Source organism: Salvelinus fontinalis, unplaced genomic scaffold (assembly GCF_029448725.1).
Source record: "Salvelinus fontinalis isolate EN_2023a unplaced genomic scaffold, ASM2944872v1 scaffold_0065, whole genome shotgun sequence".
In the NCBI taxonomy this organism is placed as follows: domain Eukaryota; kingdom Metazoa; phylum Chordata; class Actinopteri; order Salmoniformes; family Salmonidae; genus Salvelinus; species Salvelinus fontinalis.
In genome coordinates, this window is record NW_026600274.1 from 548,821 (window position 1) to 570,801 (window position 21,981).

Consider the following 21,981-nt stretch of genomic DNA (forward strand, 5'->3'; position numbering starts at 1 on the left):
TTTGGGCTGAAAGGAAAAACAATCGAGCAGGAAGCGATGATCGATCAGCAGCATGGAAACCTTGAAACGTGTGAGGCGAAGCAGGAGAACTTCACAAAACAGATTGACCCACTACGAGGTATTGATCTTTATTTGCACTAGTCACACTGTAACTTGTTAGTAGACTTCGAACATGCTACTGTATTTAATTATTGTTTGCGTATGTATGATTGTTGTTGTTTTGTAAATAAACAAGTCACGATCACTTCTCGTCGACCGGGTCGAGATGCAGTAGTGTAGAGTTTGATCACCAGTAGAAAACAGACAAGTCAACGACATAAGGAAGACTTATTAAATCAATGATGAAATAAAATGTAATGGAATTGTGTCACAGTTGGGACTGTTGCTAGGATATGATCGCTAGCTAGATGTATCTTCTGAAAACTCCATTGGGCGATACAGGGTCTGTTCCATAAAATCAGGGATTAATAAATTAGCCAGCTAAACTAACTGTCCTATTCTGAAATAACTTAATATTTTCGAAAAAAAGAGTTAAAGCTAGGATGATATAATTGACTTTCTTCACTCCGATCCATGTCCAGTTTGAGTCACAACAACTAGCCAACCAAAACAGCTGCTGACGTTCATGAGTACTTGTTCTCGGAGCTACAACCTCCCTTCATCCAACCTGGGACTCTCCCCGTAAGCATGGAACCACAAGTCTGTCTCAAGAGAAAGAGGGAACCTTATCCAACACCAGAGAGCAGTAAACGAGTGAAAGAGACAGAACTTAACGGAGTTCCAGAGTCTGAGCACCGGTCCGGTTCCCGACCCCCACTGCTCTCTCTGCCGTTTGACAGTCTCCAGGAACCGGTCACGTTGAAAGATCTGACGGAACTGCTTCAGTTTGCTGCTCTGGGGAACACGGGTGGGCTGAAACAACCCAGGTATGTTAGCTAGATAGCTACAACAATAACAACAAACACCTCAACTTATCTTAGATCAGAGTCTAGACTCTCGAGGCAATAACACTACAGCATAGAGATGGATGTCACATCACGACAGGAACTGAAGCAAACATTCTGCCACAACAATAACATGATAGATATGCATGTGGATTGATGAGCGATGACAACATGTTATTGTCTCGTACCTGTTTCAGTTGGTGTCGCCTTCACCACCAGAAGAAGGTGTCAGGGGTGAGCGTGATCCTTCTAGAAGGACTGAGCCAGGCTCACTTCTACAGACACTACCTGCACTTCAAACACCTCCGCACCAAGTACACCTCTGTAAGTCAAGAACCAAATGCCACCCTATTCCCTTATAGTGCACTACTTTTGACCTGACCCTATGGCACCCTATTCCCTACATAGTGCACTACTTTTGACTTGACCCTATGGCACCCTATTCCCTACATAGTGCACTACTTTTGACTTGACCCTATGGCACCCTATTCCCTACATAGTGCACTACTTTTGACCTGACCCTATGGCACCCTATTCCCTTTTATAGTGCACTACTTGTGACCAGAACCGTATGGGTTGTAAAGTAGGGCCCTCTATAGGGAACAGGGTGACATCTGGGACGCGGACTATGTCAGTCATATTGCATAAGATTCCACCGTGACATATTGTTCTTTTTTTACCCTCTGACCTCAGAGACACAGTTATACTCCATCGCCTGGCAACGTGATTTCTGGAATATTCAGCAGTGAAGTTGTCAACAATAGTCCTGCTGATGCGCTAGGAGACCAGGAGAGCGCTCAGCCAGAGGGAGGTATGTTATGGGTAGCCCTGCCTGAGGGAGGTATGTTATGGGTAGCCCTGCCAGAGGGAGGTATGTTATGGGTAGCCCTGCCTGAGGGAGGTATGTTATGGGTAGCCCTGCTAGAGGGAGGTATGTTATGGGTAGCCCTGCCTGAGGGAGGTATGTTATGGGTAGCCCTGCCTGCAACTTAAAAATCAAATTTTCCTCTTGGTCTAATTGATAGGATGTTGATTTCCGGAGTGTGTTTTGTACCTGTGTGTGTGTGTGTGTGTGTTTTGTACCTGTGTGTGTGTGTGTGTGTGTGTGTGTGTGTGTGTAGGTCTGCAGTGGCACCCAGTGATCAGGAAGTTTGGTCTGGAGATAAGAGGGCTGACTGGATACCTCCTCACACAGGAGGAGATGATCAAGAAACACTTCCCTGTCCGCGGTGAGACACACACTGGACACTCACACACACTGGACACACTCACACACTGGACACACACACACACTGGACACACACACACACTGGACACACACACACACTGGACACTCACACACACACTGGACACTCACACACACACTGGACACTCACACACACACTGGACACTCACACACACACTGGACACTCACACACACTGGACACTCACACACTGGACACTCACACACTGGACACTCACACACACTGGACACTCACATACACTGGACACTCACACACACTGGACACTCACATACACTGGACACTCACATACACTGGACACTCACACAGGTCTTTCTCTCTCATGTCTCTCTGTGGTGTGTTTTCCAGGTATGCCTGGCAGTGAAGGCTTTGTTTGTACAGACAGTGATGACTGTGTGACTGACAGTAGTCCTCTCTATGGGCTGGACTGTGAGATGGTGAGGACATGACTGGTTAAAAGGGCTCTGGTTCAAAGTAGTGCACTATATAGGGAATAGGGTGCCATTTGTGACATCCCATATTCATGTCATATCATTCATAGATTTTATTAACAGTAGATGAAACCTCCATTTTGTTCTCTAGTTATTGCTCGGTGTCTAACGTGTGTGTGTGTGTGTGTGTGTGTGTGTGTGTGTGTGTGTGTGTGTGTGTGTGTGTGTGTGTGTGTGTGTAGTGTCTGACAGAACGGGGCAGCGAGCTGACACGTATCTCTCTAGTAGACAGCAGAGGGAGCTGTGTTCTGGATGAGCTGGTCAAACCTCCCAACCGCATCCTAAACTACCTTACACAGTAAGAGGAGTGTGTGTGTGTGTGTTTACATGTGTGTTTACATGTGTGTGTGTGTGTGTGTGTGTGTTTACGTGTGTGTATGTGTGTTTACGTGTGTGTGTGTGTTTACGTGTGTGTGTGTGTGCATGTTTGCTTCTCAATATTTGTACGTAACCTCTCCTCTCCCCTGATAGGTTCTCTGGTATCACCCGTGCAATACTGCAGCCAATCACCACCACCCTAAGAGAAGTCCAATCAAAGCTCAAGAAAGTGTTGCCCCGGGACGCGGTCCTGGTTGGCCACTCCCTTGAGAACGACCTCAGTGCCCTGAACGTGAGTCGCCGTGGTTTACCAATGTAGCCATGACGATAGGGGTTGCAATGGCAGCTAGCAGCAATGCCCGAGGCCTGTTCAGGAGAATATAACATTACAGAACGTTCAGATAGAAATGTATGTCGTAGAACAGATATGACTGTCAGGTAGAATAGGAATCATGTCAGATCTATTCATTTCTATCTGGAATACACACACAGGTCATATTCACTAGGAACTAAACGGGCCAAAACGAGGAGGGACCTACCTGAGTTTGTCAAATAAATGTTTTCCATTGAAAAGCGTTTTGCTACTGTGAGCGCTAATAGATTCGACCCGGTCTCGTCTCAGCTGACCCCTGACCTCAAAACCCCTGATCTGTGACCTGTTGTCTCGTCTCAGCTGACCCCTGACCTCAAAACCCCTGATCTGTGACCTGTTGTCTCGTCTCAGCTGAGCCCTGACCTCAAAACCCCTGAACTGTGACCTGTTGTCTCAGCTGACCCCTGACCTCTAAGCCCTGACCTGTGACCTGTTGTCTCGTCTCAGCTGAGCCCTGACCTCTAAGCCCTGACCTGTGACCTGTTGTGTTGTCTCCTCCCAGCTGATCCACCCCCATGTGATTGACACCTCCCTGCTGTACAGGAGAGAGTTTGGACAGAAGTTTAAACTCAAGGTGCTGGCTGAGACCGTGCTCAAGTGAGTTCATTTTCACAACACACACACTGACAACACACACTGACAACACACACACTGACAACACACACACTGACAACACACACACTGACAACACACACTGACAACACACACACTGACAACACACACACTGACAACACACACACTGACAACACACACACTGACAACACACACACACACTGACAACACACACACACACACACACACTGACAACACACACACTGACAACACACACACACACACTGACAACACACACTGACAACACACACTGACAACAGACAACACACACACACACTGACAACACACACTGACAACACACACTGACAACACACACTGACAACACACAACACACACACTGACAACACACACTGACAACAGACCACACACACTGACAACAGACAACACACACACTGACAACACACACTGACAACACACACTGACAACACACACTGACAACAGACAACACACACACTGACATCACACACTGACAACACACACTGACAACAGACAACACACACACACTGACAACACACACTGACAACAGACACTGACAACAGACAACACACACACTGACAACACACACACTGACAACACACACACTGACAACACACACTGACAACACACACTGACAACACACACTGACAACATACACTGACAACACACACTGACAACAGACAACACACACACACTGACAACACACACTGACAACAGACAACACACACACTGACATCACACACTGACAACACACACACTGACAACACACACTGACAACACACACACTGACAACAGACAACACACACACTGACAACACACACACTGACAACACACACACTGACAACACACACACTGACAACACACACACTGACAACACACACACTGACAACACACACACTGACAACACACACACTGACAACACACACTGACAACAGACAACACACACACTGACATCACACACTGACAACACACACACTGACAACACACACACTGACAACACACACTGACAACAGACAACACACACACTGACATCACACACTGACAACACACACACTGACAACACACACACTGACAACACACACACTGACATCACAAACACTGACAACACACACACTGACAACCCACACACTGACAACACACACTGACAACAGACAACACACACACTGACAACACACACACTGACAACAGACAACACACACACTGACAACACACACTGACAACAGACAACACACACACTGACAACACACACACTGACAACACACACACTGACAACCCACACACTGACAACACACACTGACAACAGACAACACACACACTGACAACAGACAACACACACACTGACAACACACACACTGACAACACACACACTGACAACAGACAACACACACACTGACAACACACACACTGACAACACACACACTGACAACACACACACTGACAACACACACACTGACAACACACACACACTGACAACACACACACTGACAACACACACACTGACAACACACACACTGACAACACACACACTGACAACACACACACTGACAACAGACAACACACACACTGACAACACACACTGACAACAGACAACACACACACTGACAACACACACACTGACAACACACACACTGACAACAGACAACACACACACTGACAACACACACACTGACAACAGACAACACACACACTGACAACAAACACTGACAACACACACACTGACAACAGACAACACACACACTGACAACACACACACTGACAACACACACACTGACAACACACACACTGACAACACACACACTGACAACAGACAACACACACACTGACAACACACACACTGACAACAGACAACACACACACTGACAACACACACTGACAACACACACACTGACAACACACACACTGACAACACACACACTGACAACAGACAACAGACACACTGACAACACACACACTGACAACACACACACTGACAACAGACAACACACACACTGACAACACACACACTGACAACAGACAACACACACACTGACAACACACACACTGACAACACACACACTGACAACAGACAACACACACACTGACAACACACACACTGACAACAGACAACACACACACTGACAACAGACAACACACACACTGACAACACACACACTGACAACAGACAACACACACACTGACAACACACACACTGACAACAGACAACACACACACTGACAACAGACAACACACACACTGACAACACACACTGACAACAGACAACACACACACTGACAACACACACACTGACAACACACACACTGACAACACACACACTGACAACACACACACTGACAACACACACACTGACATCACACACTGACAACACACACACTGACAACACACACACTGACAACACACACACTGACAACACACACACTGACAACACACACACTGACAACACACACACTGACAACACACACACTGACAACACACACACTGACAACACACACACTGACAACACACACTGACAACAGACAACACACACACTGACAACACACACACTGACAACACACACACTGACAACACACACACTGACAACACACACACACTGACAACAGACAACACACACACTGACAACACACACACTGACAACACACACACACTGACAACAGACAACACACACTGACAACACACACACTGACAACACACACTGACAACAGACAACACACACACTGACAACACACACTGACAACACACCGCTGTGCTCCATAATAGGTAGGAACTGCAGCATGTTTGATCAGTGTCTAGGATCAGCTTCCCCCTCCCCCAATACTAACCTTAACCATTAGTGTGGGACAATGTTTAACTGACCCAAGATCAGTGTCTAGGATCAGCTTCCCCCTCCCCCAATCCTAACATTAACCATTAGTGGGGGACAATGTTAAACTGACCCAAGATCAGTGTCTAGGATCAGCTTCCCCCTCCCCCAATCCTAACATTAACCATTAGTGGGGGACAATGTTAAACTGACCCAAGATCAGTGTCTAGGATCAGCTTCCCCCTCCCCCAATCCTAACATTAACCATTAGTGGGGGACAATGTTAAACTGATCCAAGATCAGTGTCTAGGGGCAACTTCACCCTTCACCTATGAACTGTTTGAGTAATATATACTTACCCAAATCAATTATTCAAAGTATTCCAGTGTGTTCTTGCTCCAGAATCCCCTAGGTACAGCTCTTCCAACTCTTCTGTTTGTGACCCACAGGAAGCAGATCCAGACGGAGGAGAGGAAGGGTCATGACCCCACAGAGGACGCCCAGGCTGCCTTGGAACTGGCCCAGTACTTCATACACACTGGACCACGACAGGTACACGACACACACTATAACAATGACAGGTACACGACACACACACTGGACCACGACAGGTACACACACAGACTCCCAGGCTGTGTAACCAGACTGTGTGTTCTGTATCAGGTAGTGGAGCTGTATTGTGAAGAGCTGTGGGGTGGGAGTCCTACCATGTACCAGCCTCCTGTCAACAGAGCAACATCTACACACAAACACAACAACAACAGGTACGACCAACAAACACTTCCCCTCTTTTCCATATGTGGTTCCTCTTATATTAGCCTGGAGGCCAAAGAAACACCTGTTTAGGAGAGGTGCTGGCTAGGGGAGTAGAACACCTGTTTAGGAGAGGTGCTGGCTAGGGGAGTAGAACACCTGTTTAGGAGAGGTGCTGGCTAGGGGAGTAGAACACCTGTTTAGGAGAGGTGCTGGCTAGGGGAGTAGAACACCTGTTTAGGAGAGGTGCTGGCTAGGGGAGTAGAACACTTGTTTAGGAGAGGTGCTGGCTAGGGGAGTAGAACACCTGTTTAGGAGAGGTGCTGGCTAACGGATTACAACACCTGTTTAGGAGAGGTGCTGGCTAGCACAGTAGAACACCTGTTTAGGAGAGGTGCTGGCTAGCGGAGTAGAACACCTGTTTAGGAGAGGTGCTGGCTAGGGGAGTAGAACACCTGTTTAGGAGAGGTGCTGGCTAGCACAGTAGAACACCTGTTTAGGAGAGGTGCTGGCTAGCGGAGTAGAACACCTGTTTAGGAGAGGTGCTGGCTAGGGGAGTAGAACACCTGTTTAGGAGAGGTGCTGGCTAGGGGAGTAGAACACCTGTTTAGGAGAGGTGCTGGCTAGCGGAGTAGAACACCTGTTTAGGAGAGGTGCTGGCTAGGGGAGTAGAACACCTGTTTAGGAGAGGTGCTGGCTAGCGGAGTACAACACCTGTTTAGGAGAGGTGCTGGCTAGCGCAGTAGAACACCTATTTAGGTGAGGTGCTGGCTAGGGGAGTAGAACACCTATTTAGGAGAGGTGCTGGCTAGCAGAGTAGAACACCTATTTAGGAGAGGTGCTGGCTAGCAGAGTAGAACACCTGTTTAGGAGAGGTGCTGGCTAGCAGAGTAGAACACCTGTTTAGGAGAGGTGCTGGCTGGCAGAGTAGAACACCTGTTTAGGAGAGGTGCTGGCTAGCAGAGTAGAACACCTATTTAGGAGAGGTGCTGGCTAGCGGAGTAGAACACCTTTTTAGGAGAGGTGCTGGCTAGCGGAGTAGAACACCTGTTTAGGAGAGGTGCTGGCTAGCGGAGTAGAACACCTGTTTAGGAGAGGTGCTGGCTAGCGGAGTAGAACACCTGTTTAGGAGAGGTGCTGGCTAGCAGAGTAGAACACCTGTTTAGGAGAGGTGCTGGCTAGCGGAGTAGAACACCTGTTTAGGAGAGGTGCTGGCTAGGGGAGTAGAACACCTGTTTAGGAGAGGTGCTGGCTAGCGGAGTAGAACACCTGTTTAGGAGAGGTGCTGGCTAGCGGAGTAGAACACCTGTTTAGGAGAGGTGCTGGCTAGCGGAGTAGAACACCTGTTTAGGAGGGGTGCTGGCTAGGGGAGTAGAACACCTGTTTAGGAGAGGTGCTGGCTAGGGGAGTAGAACACCTGTTTAGGAGAGGTGCTGGCTAGCGGAGTAGAACACCTGTTTAGGAGAGGTGCTGGCTAGGGGAGTAGAACACCTGTTTAGGAGAGGTGCTGGCTAGGGGAGTAGAACACCTGTTTAGGAGAGGTGCTGGCTAGCGGAATAGAACACCTGTTTAGGAGAGGTGCTGGCTAGCAGAGTAGAACACCTGTTTAGGAGAGGTGCTGGCTAGGGGAGTAGAACACCTGTTTAGGAGAGGTGCTGGCTAGGGGAGTAGAACACCTGTTTAGGAGAGGTGCTGGCTAGCGGAGTAGAACACCTGTTTAGGAGAGGTGCTGGCTGGCAGAGTAGAACACCTGTTTAGGAGAGGTGCTGGCTAGGGGAGTAGAACACCTGTTTAGGAGAGGTGCTGGCTAGGGGAGTAGAACACCTGTTTAGGAGAGGTGCTGGCTAGCGGAGTAGAACACCTGTTTAGGAGAGGTGCTGGCTAGCGGAGTAGAACACCTTTTTAGGAGAGGTGCTGGCTAGCGGAGTAGAACACCTGTTTAGGAGAGGTGCTGGCTAGCGGAGTAGAACACCTGTTTAGGAGAGGTGCTGGCTAGCGGAGTAGAACACCTGTTTAGGAGAGGTGCTGGCTAGCAGAGTAGAACACCTGTTTAGGAGAGGTGCTGGCTAGCGGAGTAGAACACCTGTTTAGGAGAGGTGCTGGCTAGGGGAGTAGAACACCTGTTTAGGAGAGGTGCTGGCTAGGGGAGTAGAACACCTGTTTAGGAGAGGTGCTGGCTAGGGGAGAAGAACACCTGTTTAGGAGAGGTGCTGGCTAGCGGAGTAGAACACCTGTTTAGGAGAGGTGCTGGCTAGCGGAGTAGAACACCTGTTTAGGAGGGGTGCTGGCTAGGGGAGTAGAACACCTGTTTAGGAGAGGTGCTGGCTAGGGGAGTAGAACACCTGTTTAGGAGAGGTGCTGGCTAGCGGAGTAGAACACCTGTTTAGGAGAGGTGCTGGCTAGGGGAGTAGAACACCTGTTTAGGAGAGGTGCTGGCTAGGGGAGTAGAACACCTGTTTAGGAGAGGTGCTGGCTAGCGGAATAGAACACCTGTTTAGGAGAGGTGCTGGCTAGCAGAGTAGAACACCTGTTTAGGAGAGGTGCTGGCTAGGGGAGTAGAACACCTGTTTAGGAGAGGTGCTGGCTAGGGGAGTAGAACACCTGTTTAGGAGAGGTGCTGGCTAGCGGAGCAGAACACCTGTTTAGGAGAGGTGCTGGCTAGGGGAGTAGAACACCTGTTTAGGAGAGGTGCTGGCTAGGGGAGTAGAACACCTGTTTAGGAGAGGTGCTGGCTAGGGGAGTAGAACACCTGTTTAGGAGAGGTGCTGGCTAGGGGAGTAGAACACCTGTTTAGGAGAGGTGCTGGCTAGCGGAGTAGAACACCTGTTTAGGAGAGGTGCTGGCTAGCGGAGTAGAACACCTGTTTAGGAGAGGTGCTGGCTAGGGGAGTAGAACACCTGTTTAGGAGATGTGCTGGCTAGGGGAGTAGAACACCTGTTTAGGAGAGGTGCTGGCTAGGGGAGTAGAACACCTGTTTAGGAGAGGTGCTGGCTAGGGGAGTAGAACACCTGTTTAGGAGAGGTGCTGGCTAGCGGAGTAGAACACCTGTTTAGGAGAGGTGCTGGCTAGGGGAGTAGAACACCTGTTTAGGAGAGGTGCTGGCTAGGGGAGTAGAACACCTGTTTAGGAGAGGTGCTGGCTAGGGGAGTAGAACACCTGTTTAGGAGAGGTGCTGGCTAGGGGAGTAGAACACCTGTTTAGGAGAGGTGCTGGCTAGCGGAGTAGAACACCTGTTTAGGAGAGGTGCTGGCTAGCGGAGTAGAACACCTGTTTAGGAGAGGTGCTGGCTAGGGGAGTAGAACACCTGTTTAGGAGAGGTGCTGGCTAGGGGAGTAGAACACCTGTTTAGGAGAGGTGCTGGCTAGGGGAGTAGAACACCTGTTTAGGAGAGGTGCTGGCTAGCAGGGTGATGAAGACGGCTCGTCTGTGTAAATGGTTATTAAATGCATCGGAGCTCCTGGCTCTCCTTTTCCTCTTGTGGTAACAACACTACTATAGCTCTCTCAGGTTTGCCGAGGCCCTGAAGAGTTCTGGCCAATCAGCCGTGTTTATAGGGAAGCGTGCTGACAACGCCCTGGATCTATCCAATCAGCAGTGGCACAGCTCAGACAGAGAGGTGAGACGGGGTCAGGGGGTCCCGTGGGGCTCAGTTGGTAGAGCATGGCGCTTTCAATGCCAGGGTTGGGGGTTCAATTCCCACTGGGGACCGGTATGTAAAAGTACCCTCCACCCTACCTCCTAACCTCCACCCTACCTCCTAACCTTCCTACCTCCAACCCCTCCTAACCTCCACCCTACCTCCTAACCCTCCTAACCTCCACCCTACCTCCTAACCACCCTACCTCCTAACCCTCCTACCTCCTAACCTCCACCCTACCTCCTAACCCTCCTACCTCCTAACCCTCCTAACCTCCACCCTACCTCCTAACCCTCCTACCTCCTAACCTCCACCCTACCTCCTAACCCTCCTACCTCCTAACCTCCACCCTACCTCCTAACCCTCCTACCTCCTAACCCTCCTAACCTCCACCCTACCTCCTAACCCTCCGAACCTCTAACCATCCACCCTACTCCTTTCCCCTCCTAACCCTTCACCCTACCTCCTAACCTCCAACCTACCTCCTAACCCTCCACCCTACCTCCTAACCTCCAACCTACCTCCTAACCCTCCACCCTACCTCCTAACCTCCACCCTACCTCCTAACCCTCCACCCTACCTCCAACCTTCCTACCCCTCCTACCTCCTAACCCTCCACCCTACCTCCTAACCCCTCCTAACCTCCACCCTACCTCCTAATCCTCCACCCTACCTCCTAACCCCTCCTAACCTCCACCCTACCTCCTAATCCTCCACCCTACCTCCTAATCCCTCCTAACCTCCAACCCAAACCCTTCAACCCTCTCCTACCTCCACCCTACCTCCTAATCCCTCCTAACCTCCAACCCTCCATCCAACCTCCTAACCCTTCAAACCTCAACCCTCTCCTACCTCCTAACCTCTAACCTTCGGAACCTCCCACCCTACCTCTTAACTTAACCCTCCACCCTACCTCCTAAACCCTCCACCCTACCTCCTAACCTCTAACCCTCCACCCTACCTCCTAAACCCTCCACCCTACCTCCTAACCTCCACCCTACCTCCTAAACCCTCCACCCTACCTCCTAAACCCTCCACCCTACCTCCTAAACCCTCCACCCTACCTCCTAAACCCTCCACCCTACCTCCTAAACCCACCCTACCTCCTAAACCCTCCACCCTACCTCCTAAACCCACCCTACCTCCTAAACCCTCCACCCTACCTCCTAAACCCTCCATTCTCCACCCTACCTCCTAAACCCTCCACCCTACCTCCTAAACCCTCCACCCTACCTCCTAAACCCTCCACCCTATCTCCTAAACCCTCCACCCTACCTCCTAAACCCTCCACCCTCCACCCTACCTCCTAAACCCTCCACCCTACCTCCTAAACCCTCCACCCTACCTCCTAAACCCTCCACCCTACCTCCTAAACCCTCCACCCTACCTCCTAAACCCTCCACCCTACCTCCTAAACCCTCCACCCTACCTCCTAAACCCTCCACCCTACCTCCTAAACCCTCCACCCTACCTCCTAAACCCTCCACCCTACCTCCTAAACCCACCCTACCTCCTAAACCCTCCACCCTCCACCTTACCTCCTAAACCCTCCACCCTACCTCCTAAACCCACCCTACCTCCTAAACCCTCCACCCTATCTCCTAAACCCTCCACCCTACCTCCTAAACCCTCCACCCTACCTCCTAAACCCTCCACCCTAACCTCCAACCCTCTCCTCCAGGTCCTGTCTTCCTTTAAAAGAGGACTAGAGTCTCACTCGTTCAGCGTTGTCCAGTTGTCTTCCTTCTCTGACCATCTGAAGGCTATGATCTCTACTGACCAGCACTACCACACGGTAGGAATCTGTCTACCTCTCTGTCTGTCACTACCACACGGTATGAATCTGTCTATCATATCTATCACTACCACACGGTAGGAATCTGTCTATCATATCTATCACTACCACACGGTAGGAATCTGTCTATCATATCTATCACTACCACACGGTAGGAATCTGTCTACCACTACCACACGGTAGGAATCTGTCTATCATATCTATCACTACGACACGGTAGGAATCTGTCTATCATATCTATCACTACCACACGGTAGGAATCTGTCTATCATATCTATCACTACCACACGGTAGGAATCTGTCTACCACTACCACACGGTAGGAATCTGTCTATCATATCTATCACTACGACACGGTAGGAATCTGTCTATCATATCTATCACTACCACACGGTAGGAATCTGTCTACCACTACCACAGGTAGGAATCTGTCTATCATATCTATCACTACCACACGGTATGAATCTGTCTACCATATCTATCACTACCACACGGTAGGAATCTGTCTACCACTACCACAGGTAGGAATCTGTCTATCATATCTATCACTACGACACGGTAGGAATCTGTCTATCATATCTATCACTACCACACGGTAGGAATCTGTCTATCATATCTATCACTACCACACGGTAGGAATCTGTCTACCACTACCACAGGTAGGAATCTGTCTATCATATCTATCACTACCACACGGTAGGAATCTGTCTATCATATCTATCACTACCACACGGTAGGAATCTGTCTATCATATCTATCACTACCACACGGTAGGAATCTGTCTACCACTACCACACGGTAGGAATCTGTCTATCATATCTATCACTACCACACGGTAGGAATCTGTCTACCACTACCACAGGTAGGAATCTGTCTATCATATCTATCACTACGACACGGTAGGAATCTGTCTATCATATCTATCACTACCACACGGTAGGAATCTGTCTATCATATCTGTCACTACCACACGGTATGAATCTGTCTACCACTACCACACGGTAGGAATCTGTCTACCACTACCACATGGTATGAATCTGTCTACCTGTCTATCACTACCACACGGTAGGAATCTGTCTACCTGTCTATCACTACCACACGGTATGAATCTGTCTACCTGTCTATCACCATCACACGGTATGAATCTGTCTGTCATATCTATCACTACCACACGGTATGATAATTATATAAGCCATATAATGACTTGTAATGACTTTATGTTCCAATAGGGGGCACTAACTGTATACTGAACTAGTCCTGTTGGATGTAATGACTTTATATTCCAATAGGGGGTGCTAACTGTATACTGAACTAGTCCTGTGGGATGTAATGACTTTATATTCCAATAGGGGGCGCTAACTGTATACTGAACTAGTCCTGTTGGATGTAATGACTTTATATTCCAATAGGGGGCGCTAACTGTATACTGAACTAGTCCTGTTGGATGTAATGACTTTATATTCCAATAGGGGGCGTTAACTGTATACTGAACCAGTCCTGTTGGATGTAATGACTTTATATTCCAATAGGGGGCGCTAACTGTATACTGAACTAGTCCTGTTGGATGTAATTACTTTATATTCCAATAGGGGGCGCTATTTTTATACTGAACTAGTCCTGTTGGATGTAATGACTTTATATTCCAATAGGGGGCGCTAACTGTATACTGAACTAGTCCTGTTGGATGTAATGACTTTATATTCCAATAGGGGGCGCTAACTGTATACTGAACCAGTCCTGTTGGATGTAATGACTTTATATTCCAATAGGGGGCGCTAACTGTATACTGAACTGTTGGATGTTATGACTTTATATTCCAATAGGGGGCGCTAACTGTATACTGAACTGTTGGATGTTATGACTTTATATTCCAATAGAGGGCGCTAACTGTATACTGAACTAGTCCTGTTGGATGTAATGACTTTATATTCCAATAGGGGGTGCTAACTGTATACTGAACTAGTCCTGTGGGATGTAATGACTTTATATTCCAATAGGGGGCGCTAACTGTATACTGAACTAGTCCTGTTGGATGTAATGACTTTATATTCCAATAGAGGGCGCTAACTGTATACTGAACTGTTGGATGTAATGACTTTATATTCCAATAGGGGGCGCTAACTGTATACTGAACTAGTCCTGTTGGATGTTATGACTTTATATTCCAATAGGAGGCGCTAACTGTATACTGAACTAGTCCTGTTGGATGTTATGACTTTATATTCCAATAGGGGGCGCTAACTGTATACTGAACTAGTCCTGTTGGATGTTATGACTTTATATTCCAATAGGAGGCACTAACTGTATACTGAACTAGTCCTGTTGGATGTAATGACTTTATATTCCAATAGGGGGCGCTAACTGTATACTGAACTGTTGGATGTAATGACTTTATATTCCAATAGGAGGCACTAACTGTATACTGAACTAGTCCTGTTGGATGTAATGACTTTATATTCCAATAGGGGGCGCTAACTGTATACTGAACTGTTGGATGTAATGACTTTATATTCCAATAGGGGGCGCTAACTGTATACTGAACTGTTGGATGTAATGACTTTATATTCCAATAGGGGGCGCTAACTGTATACTGAACCAGTCCTGTTGGATGTAATGACTTTATATTCCAATAGGGGGCGCTAACTGTATACTGAACCAGTCCTGTTGGATGTAATGACTTTATATTCCAATAGGGGGCGCTAACTGTATACTGAACTAGTCCTGTTGGATGTAATGACTTTATATTCCAATAGGGGGTGCTAACTGTATACTGAACCAGTCCTGTTGGATGTAATGACTTTATGTTCCAATAGGGGGCGCTAACTGTATACTGAACTAGTCCTGTGGGATGTAATGACTTTATATTCCAATAGGGGGCGCTAACTGTATACTGAACTAGTCCTGTTGGATGTAATGACTTTATATTCCAATAGAGGGCGCTAACTGTATACTGAACTGTTGGATGTAATGACTTTATATTCCAATAGGGGGCGCTAACTGTATACTGAACTAGTCCTGTTGGATGTTATGACTTTATATTCCAATAGGGGGCGCTAACTGTATACTGAACTAGTCCTGTTGGATGTTATGACTTTATATTCCAATAGGAGGCACTAACTGTATACTGAACTAGTCCTGTTGGATGTAATGACTTTATATTCCAATAGGGGGCGCTAACTGTATACTGAACTGTTGGATGTAATGACTTTATATTCCAATAGGAGGCACTAACTGTATACTGAACTAGTCCTGTTGGATGTAATGACTTTATATTCCAATAGGGGGCGCTAACTGTATACTGAACTGTTGGATGTAATGACTTTATATTCCAATAGGGGGCGCTAACTGTATACTGAACTGTTGGATGTAATGACTTTATATTCCAATAGGGGGCGCTAACTGTATACTGAACCAGTCCTGTTGGATGTAATGACTTTATATTCCAATAGGGGGCGCTAACTGTATACTGAACCAGTCCTGTTGGATGTAATGACTTTATATTCCAATAGGGGGCGCTAACTGTATACTGAACTAGTCCTGTTGGATGTAATGACTTTATATTCCAATAGGGGGTGCTAACTGTATACTGAACCAGTCCTGTTGGATGTAATGACTTTATGTTCCAATAGGGGGCGCTAACTGTATACTGAACCAGTCCTGTTGGATGTAATGACTTTATATTCCAATAGGGGGCGCTAACTGTATACATGTTGATGTCATATCTGTCTAAAGGAACTTTGTATGTGCGTGTCGTGTCATGTGTTCCAGATGTCCCAGCGTCTGAGAGAGATGTGTGTGGTGTTTGCAGGGCCGTTGCCTAGCGACTACACAGAGAGGGACGTGAGGAGGCTGTTCAGCAGCTGTGGAAACGTACGAGCCGTCAGGCTGTTGAACGCTACTCAGAGGGTACGTGACCTAAAATAAGAAGCCATAAAGCGGTCTCACAGTGGTGCTGATCTAGGATCAGGTCCCCCTTGTCCATTCATTACCACAGTCGAGCTGATCTAGGATCAGGTCCCCCTTGTCCATTCATTACCACAGTAGAGCAGATCAAGGATCAGGTCCCCCTTGTCCATTCATTACCACAGTAGAGCTGATCTAGGATCAGGTCCCCCTTGTCCATTCATTACCACAGTAGAGCTGATCTAGGATCAGGTCCCCCTTGTCCATTCATTACCACAGTAGAGCTGATCTAGGATCAGGTCCCCCTTGTCCATTCATTACCACTGTAGAGCTGATCTAGGATCAGGTCCCCCTTGTCCATTCATTACCACAGTAGTGCTGATCTAGGATCAGGTCCCCCTTGTCCATTCATTAACACAGTAGTGCTGATCTAGGATCAGGTCCCCCTTGTCCATTCATTACCACAGTAGAGCTGATCTAGGATCAGGTCCCCCTTGTCCATTCATTACCACAGTAGAGCTGATCTAGGATCAGGTCCCCCTTGTCCATTCATTACCACAGTAGAGCTGATCTAGGATCAGGTCCCCCTTGTCCATTCATTACCACAGTAGAGCTGATCTAGGATCAGGTCCCCCTTGTCCATTCATTACCACAGTAGAGCTGATCTAGGATCAGGTCCCCCTTGTCCATTCATTACAACCTAAAAGGCAAAGATGATCCTAGAGATCAGCACTCCTTCTCAGAGATGCTTTATGAGTACAGGCCCAGGGATCTCCAATGGGTACAGGCTTTTGTTCCATCCAAATCATATGTTATTTGTCACATGCTTTGTAAACAACAGGTGTAGATTAATAGTGAAAGGCTGACTTATGGGTCCTTTTCCAACAAAGCAGAGTTAAAGAGAAACATGTTAAATATATAGAAATAGTGACACAAGGAATAAATACTCAGTGAATAACGAATATTATAAACTGGGTGGTTTGAGCCCTGAATGCTGATTGGCTGAAAGCCAATATTTTTTACCCTTCTAATTAAGTTGGTAACCAGTTTATAATAGCAATAAGGCCCGAGGGGTTTGTGGTATATGGCTAATATACCACGGCTAAGGGCTGTATCTAAGAACAGCCCTTAGCCGTGGTATATTGGCCATATACCACACCCCCTCGGGCCTTATTGCTTAAACATAACATGGATATATATATATATATAGGGAGTACGAGTACTGAGTGGATGTGCCGGGGTACGAGGTAATGGAGATGTGTACATATAGTAGTGGTAAAGTCACAAGGCAACAGGACAGATAAGACAGTAGCAGCAGCATATGTGGCGAGTATGAAAAGTGTGTGTCTGGACGTATGTAGTGTATACTGGGGTGTGTGTGTGTGTCTGGGCATATGTAGTGTGTACTGGGGTGTGTGTGTGTGTGTCTGGACATATGTAGTGTGTACTGGGGTGTTAGTGTGTGAGTGTGTAGTGTATGTAGTGTGTACTGGGGCGTGAGTGTGTGTGTCTGGGCGTATGGGGTGTGTGTGTGTGTGTGTGTGTGTGTGTGTGTGTGTGTGTGTGTGTGTGTGTGTGTGTGTGTGTGTATGTAGTGTATACTGGGGTGTGTGTGTGTCTGGACATATGTAGTGTGTACTGGGGTGTGTGTGTGTGTGTCTGGACATATGTAGTGTGTACTGGGGTGTTAGTGTGTGAGTGTGTAGTGTATGTAGTGTGTACTGGGGCGTGAGTGTGTGTGTCTGGGCGTATGGGGTGAGTGTGTGTGTGTGTGTGTGTGTGTGTGTGTGTAGTGTGTACTGGGGTGTGTGTGTCTGGGCGTATGTAGTGTGTGTGTCTGGGCGTATGTAGTGTGTGTGTCTGGGCGTATGTAGTGTGTGTGTCTGGGCGTATGTAGTGTGTGTGTCTGGGCGTATGTAGTGTGTGTCTGGGCGTATGTAGTGTGTGTCTGGGCGTATGTAGTGTGTGTCTGGGCGTATGTAGTGTGTGTCTGGGCGTATGTAATGTGTGTCTGGGCGTATGTAGTGTGTGTCTGGGCGTATGTAATGTGTGTTGGAGTGTGTGTCTGGGCGTATGTAATGTGTGTTGGAATGTGTGTCTGGGCGTATGTAGTGTGTGTCTGGGCGTATGTAATGTGTGTTGGAGTGTGTGTCTGGGCGTATGTAGTGTGTGCTGGAGTGTGAGTGTGTGTGACTGTGTGTCTGGGTGTATGTAGTGTGTACTGGGGTGTGTGTGTGTGTGTCTCTGGGTATATGTAGTGTGTGCTGGGGTGTGAGTGTGTGTGACTGTGTGTCTGGGTATATGTAGTGTGTGCTGGGGTGTGAGTGTGTGTGACTGTGTGTCTGGGTGTATGTAGTGTGTACTGGGGTGTGAGTGTGTGCTGTTTTGGTTCTAATTTTCAGAGTATAAAACTCATTGGACAATCTGAAAGCTCAAACCAAGTTTATTCTTCCCAGAGGGTCAATACATGATGCTCTCAATGGTGCAGCTGTAGACCTGAGGATCTGAGGCCAAATCTTCTCAGCCTCCTGAGGGGGAAGAGGCGCTGTCGTGCCCTCGTCACAACTGTGTGGGTGTGTGTGGACCCCGTTTTTTGGGCACGGGGACAATGGTGGTCTGCTTGAAACAAGTTGGTATTACAGACCAGGTTAGGTTGAAAGTGTCAGTGACGACACCTGCCAGATGGTCAGCGCATGCGCCGAGTATGTGTCCAGGTATTCCGTCTGGCCCTGCGAATGTTAACCTATTTCAACGTCTTACTCACATCGGCTACGGAGAGCGTGATCACACAGTTGTCCGGAACAGCTGGTGCTCTCATGCATGGTTCAAAGTGAGCATAAAAGTATTTTAGCTTGTCTGGTAAGCTTGTGTTGCTGGGCAGGTCGTGGCTGGGTTTGGCTTTGTATTCTGTGATAGTTTGCAAACCCTGTCACATCCCTCGAGCATCAGAGGATTCGATAGGATTCTATCTTAGTCTTGTATTGACGCTTTGCCTATTTGATGGCTCGTCGGATGTCGTAGCGGCATTTCTTATAAGCCTCCGGATTAGTGTCCCGCTCCTTGAAAGTGGCAGCTCTAGCCTTCAGCTCAATGCGGATGTTGCCTATAATCCATGGCTTCTGGTTGGGGTATGTACGTACGTACGGTCATTGTGGAGACAACGTCGTCATCGATGCACTTATTAATGAAGCCAGTGACTGATGTCCTAAACTCCTCAATGTTATTGGATGAATCCTGGAACATATTCCAGTCTGTGCTAGTGAAACAGTAGCTTAGCATCCGCCTCAGCGGACCAGCACGAACACCTGATTCCACTAATCAAAGTCTCGATGAGAACCAGAGTTGGTGACCGGTGATCAAGATGACTTTCCTATGAGTATATGTGCTTCATAAATGTGAGTTTGACCTTTGACCCTGTGATGACTCGGCAGGTGCATGCAGAGGTAGAGTTTGACCCTTTGATGACTCGGCAGGTGCATGCAGAGGTAGAGTTTGACCTTTGACCCTTTGATCACTCGGCAGGTGCATGCAGAGGTAGAGTTTGAGCTGCTGGAGGGAGCTGTGCTGGCTGTAGAGATGCTCAACGGAACACTGCTACACAGCGGACACATCGTCAAGGTCTGGATCTGTCCCTCTGTCTCTTGTTTTCTGTTCATCTACCTCTCTTACTCTGTCTACGTTTCTCTCTCCATGTAACTGTCTGGTTTTTCTGCCTCTCTTTTTTCACCTTCTGTCTCTCTCAATCTCTATCTCTTTCTGCCCTGCCTGTGTCTCTTTCACACTTTGTCTGTCTCCCCACTCTCTCTCTCTTTTTTTCATATTCTCGTTCTAATTTCTCCCTCTGACCTTTGACCTTTGCTTCCATTAATTAACCCTTCTGTCTTGTTGCTCATGCTCTTTCTGAATGTAAATCTAATGTGTGTTATATCTCTCTCCTACCTGTCAGGTCCAGAGACCTGTAAAGGAGTCCACGCTGGATCTGGACGTCTTTTTGAGTTCCCTGCAGGATGACCCGCTAAATGCTAACGTCATCTACGCCGCAGGGCTAAAGGCTAATGCTAAAACAGCACAGTTTGCAGCCAAAGTCAATGGGACTGGGCTAAATGCTAACGCAGCAGCTGAAGTCAATGGCTCTAGGCTAAATGGTAACATAGCAGCACTCCCAGCTAAGGCGAACCATTCAGGGCTCTTAGAGAAAGTCAATGGAACTTTTCTAAATGCTAAAGCTAAGCTAGCTGAAGCGAATGAACCTGGGCTACATGCTAAAGCAAAATTTGCTAAGCTAGCAGAGCTCTCAGCTGAAGTCAATGGAACCCTGCTCAAAGCGAAAACTATGCTAGCCGAGATAGCAGCCGAAGCCAATGTTGTAGCGAGGCTACATGCTAAGACTGCCGGACTCTGTGAAGAGGACCTCCGTGAGGCCTTCGGACAGTACGGAACGGTTCAGGGCGTAATTCTACCTGCAAAGCACTCTGGAAAACAGAAACGTAGGAGACATGCTTTCTTAAGTGAGTCAAAGCTTCACATGTACCAATACTTTTCCCCCCTTAATTGTAATCATTTAGCAGACGCTCTTATCCGGAGCAACTTACCCTTGTTGGCTCAGGGATTCGAACCAGCAACCTTTTAGGTTACTGGCCCAATACTCTAACCGCTAGGCTACCTGCCGCCCAGCATCAATGACCTGGGTCTAATTTTAGCTGTTTGAAATATAAAGTATGATTTTAAAATGCAATTTGTTTGTTAATCATCAAATTAAAATGTGTACAATGTGTGCATTTTTCCAGAGTTTGATAGTCCTGACACTGTGGACGCGGTCCTCAGCTCACCTGTGGAACTCTGGGACAGGAAGGTGAGCACTTGCAGAGCCCTGACTCCGCCCCACCTGTGCTCCTGGGTTACTATGATGACGACTGGGTCCGACAGAGAGACACTGGACGAGTCGTCACAGGAAACTGGAAGAGAGGAACAGGAAGTGGCGTGTGTGATGAGGAAGTTGGACCGGCGCGTGGGGAAGCTGTTCAGATCTCTACCTGACAACACCCTCAGCATCGTTCTGCTGCCTGGTCACAGGTGAGAAAAGACACTGGCCCAATCCCAAATCATCACCTATGCACTTGTAGATATCTGAAAGGATTTAAT

The 21,981-nt window shown here is 47.8% G+C and overlaps 1 protein-coding gene across 2 annotated transcripts in view; it reads left to right on the forward strand.

Moving 5' to 3' along the window:
- Positions 1 to 12: 12 nt before the first annotated feature.
- LOC129842765 (RNA exonuclease 5-like) overlaps positions 13 to 21,981 on the forward strand; it is a 28,981-nt gene continuing 7,012 nt past the window's right edge. The window contains exons 1-17 of one of the 2 annotated variants that reach the window (XM_055911404.1): positions 13 to 118; positions 582 to 926; positions 1,142 to 1,268; positions 1,638 to 1,755; positions 2,066 to 2,173; positions 2,534 to 2,622; positions 2,859 to 2,974; positions 3,148 to 3,286; positions 3,870 to 3,964; positions 7,202 to 7,304; positions 7,416 to 7,516; positions 11,004 to 11,121; positions 12,824 to 12,937; positions 16,705 to 16,842; positions 20,362 to 20,457; positions 20,786 to 21,347; positions 21,627 to 21,912. In XM_055911404.1, coding sequence (XP_055767379.1) covers positions 688 to 926; positions 1,142 to 1,268; positions 1,638 to 1,755; positions 2,066 to 2,173; positions 2,534 to 2,622; positions 2,859 to 2,974; positions 3,148 to 3,286; positions 3,870 to 3,964; positions 7,202 to 7,304; positions 7,416 to 7,516; positions 11,004 to 11,121; positions 12,824 to 12,937; positions 16,705 to 16,842; positions 20,362 to 20,457; positions 20,786 to 21,347; positions 21,627 to 21,912 — 2,549 coding nt within the window. In that variant the 5' untranslated portion in view covers positions 13 to 118; positions 582 to 687. The remainder of the gene's footprint in view (positions 119 to 581; positions 927 to 1,141; positions 1,269 to 1,637; positions 1,756 to 2,065; positions 2,174 to 2,533; positions 2,623 to 2,858; positions 2,975 to 3,147; positions 3,287 to 3,869; positions 3,965 to 7,201; positions 7,305 to 7,415; positions 7,517 to 11,003; positions 11,122 to 12,823; positions 12,938 to 16,704; positions 16,843 to 20,361; positions 20,458 to 20,785; positions 21,348 to 21,626; positions 21,913 to 21,981) is intronic. The other variant, XM_055911405.1, reaches the window with a different exon arrangement.